Genomic DNA, 6,745 nt, shown 5'->3' on the forward strand with positions numbered 1-6,745 from the left:
TTAACATGAAGCAAAGGTGAGGAGTGGATACTCTGTGACCCGCCTGCGCCGGCCTTGCTCCTGCAGTAGGGTCCCGAGCAGTCCAGGATAGCTAGGGAACTGCATCTCTCTCTGGCATGTGACAGAAAACCTGAACTACATCAGGTGCCTTTGAGATGTGCAAGTAGTGATGAGTCAGTTGACAGTTTCTGAGCTGTACAGGGCAGTGATAGGGAAAGGTGACTCGGCCCTCCTGAGTGGATTAGTCCACTGGATTACCGGGGTAGCCCTGGGCAGGAGGTGGGTGTGTGGCACGGTGGCTAAGGCACTGCTTGGGACGGCTGCATCACAGGGCTTGAGTTCGAATCCCAGCTCTGCTCCTGATTTCAGCTTCTGCTAGTGAGCACCAGATAGGCAGCAGGTTATAGCTGGAGTGGTTCCCAGGTGGGAGACCTGCACTGAGTTCCAGGCTCTGGCTTTGGCCAGCCTCAGCCCCTAGTTGCTGCAGGCACTTGGAAAATCAATCAGCAGATAGAACTTAATCTGCCTCTTTAATAAAATGACAATATATAAATAAATTTTTAAATACATGGGAAAGTAGGACAAACCACTAAATAATCCCACAGAATTCAACGATCTCGGTAAACAGCTGACCACCTCACAACCTGGAGGGGAGCCCAGTCGCGCAAAGGATGCCGGGCCTCAGCCGCTGCAGGTCCAGGTAGCTCACCCGGCGTTCTCCCCGGCACCCGCCCCTCCTCGCGGGGCGTGTCCTCCATGACCCCACCCCTTCCGGAGAGCCGCGCTCTGATTGGCCGTGACCCATACGAAAGCTGGCCAATCGCGTAGGAGCAGCTGCTGCAGCGTCTCTGCGTGCGGGAGGAACATGGCGGACCGCCTCACACAGCTGCAAGACGCCGTGAACTCGGTAGGCGCTTTAATTCGCTTACTTGCGGTCTGCCTCATTCCTGAGGTAAAACGGGGGAGGAGAAGAGGCCCGAGACGCAGCCCTCGGCGGTGGCGAGCAGATGGAGGCGGTGCCTCTGCGAATTCGGGGCGTTCGAGGCCGGCCGTGGGGGCGCGGGGGCCGCGGAGGGAGCAGCCCCTTTGCCCGGCGGCGGCCTCACGGGGCTCGCCGGACACTGGTGCTGGGGGCGGGTGGAGAAGAAAGCAGACCCGGTTCTCTGCGTGTACCTCGGCCCCGGGGCCCTGGAGGCTGCGTCTCGGTGCGACGCCTTAGCCGGGCTCCGGTACTTCGAGGGGCGGGAGCAGGAGCGGTGGCGCCTGGAGAAGTTGTGTTCGCTCCCTCAGGCAAGGGATGGCGAGAGCTGACGTCTGGAAGCTTGTGAACCTTGTGTTCGGGCGTTGAGGTCCCTGGGTTTGAGAAGCGTTGTCCCTGGCGATGCTTTGCACCTGAGAGTGCGTGCGAGCCCTCGGCCCTGGGCTTGGAGCGGCCGCTGGCTGCCCTGCCTGCTGGGGCTGCTGTCCCCGGGCAGGTGCCTGGGCGGGCACTGTGACTGTTCACCCCCCAGCCCCTGAAGCTGACGAGCCGAGCGCTTGCAGAGCGCCAGCGTGCTGTGAACAGCGCGGGAGCTTGCGAGGCTGAGCGGGCAGCCACCGAGTGTGGGTGACATCCTGCCTGGCCGACTCGCCCGGGCCGCCTGCCAGGCCCTCGGGGAGCTTCTGCACATGCTGGTGCTGGATGGAAGCCTTCCTTCGTGGCCTGGCCCCTGGAGGCGAGGCAGGGCGGAGGGAGTGTGGCCTCTCCCCCAGGGGGAGGCCTGCTGGTAGCTGGGGTCTCCAGAGAAGCCTTCAGGGTACGCCATGAGCGCCTGCTGTGTCGGAGCCCAATCGTAGTTCCAAAGGGACAGCCTGAAGGGCATAAGGATGATGTCACATACCCAGGGGACATTTAAATGATGTAAAAACACTATGGGGTTAGGGAGTTAGAATGAATCCGGTGTTTTCAGCTGTCAGTGCTGAGTAAATTGGAATATGGAGCCATGCGCCCTGAAATACTGAATTATCGTAATCGTAATTATTCATGTCGTGTTCACCATATTTGTGTTACGGCTGTTAGGTTTATGTTCGTTTCTTGCCGTGGAGTTTCTTTCAATCACTGTTTGTTGAATGAAAGTCTAATTGGATCTTGAAAGCTTGTGAGGGACAGTACAGATAGCCACTGTGTTGAAGGGTTTTTTGTGCGTTTCCGCTGTTTGTCAGGTTAATCAAACCAGGATTAGAATCTAGGTTTATATAGCTTCCAAGCTCTTCCCCCTCCATTGCAAATAGCAAACCAACAAACTGATAACTAGCGAGTAACTGAGGGAGTAAAATGTGAAAAATGTTTAGGAAGAGCTGGCTTGCTGACCGCAGTGGAGTGAGCCGGCGGTTTTTGTGCAGGGTGGAATACGATGGGTAACCAGAGAACAGTGAGGGCGCGATTGCAGTAATTCTGGCGGGAGGTAACTGATGGAACGGAAGGGGGAGAATGAACCATCCGCGGGGTAGGAAGCTGGAAGGCATGAGACTCTGGAATGAGACTGGTTGGCCAGGACGCTCTCAAGACCAGTTAGATACTTATCAGGGGAGCAGGTGACTTCGAGTCCGGCCATTGCAGTCATGGCGGAGAAGGGCGGTGGAAATGCTTCCTCACTGATGGGAAACAGGACTTGAGGTCTGAGAGGTCAGGCCTAGTGAGAGGATTGGTGGGGAGCTGTGGTCCCTGGTTTGAAGATGGTAAGGCACTGGTTTCTCAGTCTTGAGAGCTGCTGAAGGAATACTTTAACAACGCTTAGCACTGCATTAGAAAAGGCACCTTATTTCCCCTATTTCTTTGCCTTGTGAACACTGAGATCTCAGAAAAGGAATTGTATATGAGTAACACTTTTTTAAATTAAATCTGGGGCCATACGTGGAAAGTCTCGTTGCCTGTAATATTGGCACAAAATTGTCTTTATCATTCTGTTAGCTTCAGAAGACAAGAAAGATGATACAAGTTTGCATGGGCTGCAAAATTTTTTTGCACCAAAATATATTTATATTTTAATTCCATTTTTACTGTCTCATCTAGATTGATATCAACACCACCTAGGTTGATACTAAGTTTATTTGCATGGTTGAAATATCTAATCATTGTTAACACACTGGCTTGTTTTATCCAAAATTACTCCTTTCTGATTCACTCCCCTGCTCAGAGAGCATTGTTTTGGGAAACTTGTTGCCATTACCAGCAAAAGCTTTAGACTTGATAAACTTTGTATAATCCTGACCTGTTTTCTCTGGCCCAAGCTTGCAGATCAGTTCTGTAACGCCATTGGAGTACTGCAGCAGGGTGGGCCTCCTGCCTCTTTTAACAACATTCAGACAGCCATTAACAAAGACCAGCCTGCTAATCCCACGGAAGGTAAACAGCTTTTCTTGGCTTCCCTTTATTTGATTCTCGGACTTCGTGTAATCCTTTAAATTAGATTTATTTAGAAATTCACTCTGTTGCTTCTTTATACAGATGTTACTGAGGTACTACTGGACATTTTGTATGTCATACCAGAAATTATTTATTGTAGTTAACTTGCATAATACCATAATTCTTCTTGTGTCATACCAGATTGGTGCCCTTGGAGAGAATTAGGAATTTGGCTGAACTTTACTGACGGACCCTGATAATTAGGGCATCCCATGTACAGATTCATTGATTCTAGTGTCTTCCATATTATCCTAATACATGAAGTGAACATGCCTTAGGCTTAATTCTCTGAGCCTGTATTAAGTTAAATATGTAACAGAACTGGTGCCTTAAAATGGATTTTTTTCTTTTAAATATTTCTATTTGAAAGGCAGAGTGATAGAGAGTGAGGGAGAGACAGAGAGCATGAGAGATACCTTCCATCTACTGGTTCATTCCCCACAGGGACATAAAGGCCGGGCCTGAGCCAGGAACTCTATCCAGGTCTCACACACGGGTGGTAGGGGTCCAAGTACTTGGGCCATCTTCTGCTGCTATCCCAGGGACATTAGCAGCGAGCAGGATCAGAAGCAGAGGAGCCAGGACTTGAACCAGCACTGGGACATGGGTTGCCAGCATTACGATTAGTGGCTCAACCCAGTGCATCACTACACTGACTCATTAAAATAACACTTTGATCATTGGAATTCTAATATTAAAAAGTTAGGTTAAGTTTCCTGGTTTCATTAACTTGAATCTAATTTTCTGTTTGTGTAAACCCGAGATTTTCTCATACTAATTGAGTAGTCTTTCTGCAGAGTATGCCCAGCTTTTTGCAGCACTTATTGCACGAACAGCAAAAGATATTGATGTTTTGATAGATTCTTTACCCAGTGAAGAATCCACAGCTGCGTTACAGGTAACAACCTTTTTTCTTAGAGAATTTTACTGGTAGCAGATAATTTTGAATTGAAGGAGATAGATTTATTGACTTTCATTGTAATATTCAGAACTATTTTATGATTATTTTTAAGGATTTACTCTTGGATTTACTTGAAAGACAAAGTAAGAGAGGGAGCCGGAGACAGAGATACCTTCCATTCACTGGTTCACTCCCCAAATGGCCACCACAGTCTGGCCTGGGTCAGGCTGAAGCCAAGAGCCTGGAATTCCATCTGGGTCTCCCATGTGGGTGACAGGAGCCCAGGCAGTCATGTGGGATGCTGGCATTGCAGGAGGTGGCTTAACCAACTGCATCTCACAACACTGTCCCCATACTTTCCATACTCTAGTTCACTTCCGAAATGATCACAGCTGGACCAGGCTGGAGCCAGGAGCTTCTTCCGGGTCTCCCATGTAGGTGCAAGGGTCCAAGGACTTGGGCCATCCTTTGCTGCCTTCCTAGGCACATTAGCAGGGAGCTGGATCTGAAGTGGAGCAGCCAGAACTTGAACAGGCGCCCTTATGGGATGCTGGTGTGGCAGATGATGGTTTACTGTGCTGCGCCATGATGTCAGCCTCTAAGATGGGCGTTTCACTAATTCAGTGCTAGTATTGTCTGTTGAAGATTGTGCTGAATAGCTGTACAGTAGTTGTCCAATTTTGAGTTAGAAGGAAACCTTGTATGTTCTGGTTTATCTTTTTCTAGCAAAGAAGGAAAGGATGGTGGCTTTCTGAACGAGGAATAAAATAATGGATAGCAAAGGCAGTTTGGAACAGAGTCATACTAGATAGTAAGATCTCTTGAAAATCCATTACTTTATAATCATATGGAGGAACTTAAGTTACCTCACTTTGAGAATTTCTCCTATTAAAACTGTATCACTGGTTGCAAAATCACCGAGATTTAAAAATAAATACCTCTACTGCAGTCTCTTCTCCACTCTAAAGGATTGTCAAATTTATGTCTTAAAAGGCTGCTAGCTTATATAAGCTAGAAGAGGAGAACCACGAAGCTGCCACCTGTCTGGAGGATGTTGTGTACCGAGGGGACATGCTTCTGGAAAAGATCCAAAGTGCACTCGCTGACATTGCACAGTCCCAGCTGAAGACGAGGAGCGGCACCCACAGCCAGACCCTGCCGGACTCATAGCACCAGTGCGTGCCGGCGGCTAAGAACTGTCTCAAGGCCATTAAGAATTCTACCTTGGATTAAATGTCAGCCTTACCAGCAGTTACAGAAACGTTAAACGTTATGACATGTTTTACCTTTGTAGCTGTTTTTAAAATCTTCTATTTTTACTCTTGATAAACAAGCATATAAAGTTGTGATTGAACCAGCTTTAAACTATCAGTTTTTTTTTAATCTGAGATTACTAAGGCAGATACTGCATTTGTGATCAAAATACAAATAAACATGCACTGTTCTTTGGTGACAAAGTTTGTATGTTGTTTAAAACTCAAATTTCTGTAATAGTCCTGGGGCCAGCACTGTGGGTGGCAGGAAAAGCCACTGCTTGCAGTGCTGGCATCCCATATGGGCACTGTTAAGAATCTGGGATGCTCCTCTTCCGATCCAGCTCTCTGCAATGGCCTAGGAAAGCAGTGGAAGATGGCTCAAGTCCTTGGGCCCCTGCATCTGCATAGGAGACCCAGAAGGAGCTCCTGGCACCAAGCTTTGGATCCGCCCAGTTCCGGCCATTGCAACCATCTGGGGAGTGAACCAGTGGATGGAATACCTCTGTCTCTCCTTTCTCTCTCTGCCTCTGCCTCTCTGTAACTCTTTCAAATAAATAATCTTAAAAAAAAAAAATCGGTAGTCCTTTCATAAATGAAAACAACCCTGAAGCCAGAAGAGACATTCTCAGTGCAGAGATGGATCTTTCAGTGGGCTGGTATCTTTTTGCCACTATGGAAGTGGCATTGTATAAATTTGGAGCTTTGAGAAAGGAAGTTTCTGAAAATTTGTCAGTTCTCAGAAACCCAAAGTGTTAGTGTGGCCGGGTGAGAGTAGGTCACACTGAGGCAAACCTTTCCTCTTGCAGAACCTCATGTCCCTTTGAATTCACCTCCACGTTTGCTTTAACTGAGGAAGCCTCTACTCAATGAAATTCTCACCTCCACCACCTCCACGTTTGCTTTAACTGAGGAAGCCTCTACTCAATGAAATTCCCAGGCTGCTGTGAGTTTTCTTCATCCTGATTGGCTTGTTCTCTTTATCTACAGGCCTGTATTCTGCTCTCATTAACCCCCCCTCCCCGCTGTATTTTAAGAGGGCCATCCTCCCATAGCAGTTATTTCAGAGTTGTTTTCTCCATCGCTCCTCAGTGTGTCAGCATGTCAGCTACAGTGACTGATGCAGCTCTGGGGTCTCCTGCAGTC

At 48.5% G+C, this 6,745-nt stretch overlaps 1 protein-coding gene across 1 annotated transcript; it reads left to right on the forward strand.

Annotated features, from left to right (window-relative positions):
* The first annotated feature begins 852 nt into the window (after positions 1-852).
* MED21 (mediator complex subunit 21) lies at positions 853-6,176 on the forward strand. The gene is made up of 4 exons (XM_002712694.6): positions 853-907; positions 3,271-3,385; positions 4,243-4,343; positions 5,340-6,176. Exons 1-4 carry the CDS (start codon positions 866-868, stop codon positions 5,514-5,516), a joined length of 435 nt encoding a protein of 144 aa, XP_002712740.1. The 5' UTR covers positions 853-865; the 3' UTR covers positions 5,517-6,176.
* Positions 6,177-6,745: the final 569 nt, after the last annotated feature.

The sequence above is a fragment of the Oryctolagus cuniculus genome, chromosome 9 (assembly GCF_051225735.1).
Source record: "Oryctolagus cuniculus isolate XC-2025 breed Fujian yellow rabbit chromosome 9, ASM5122573v1, whole genome shotgun sequence".
Lineage (NCBI taxonomy): Eukaryota > Metazoa > Chordata > Mammalia > Lagomorpha > Leporidae > Oryctolagus > Oryctolagus cuniculus.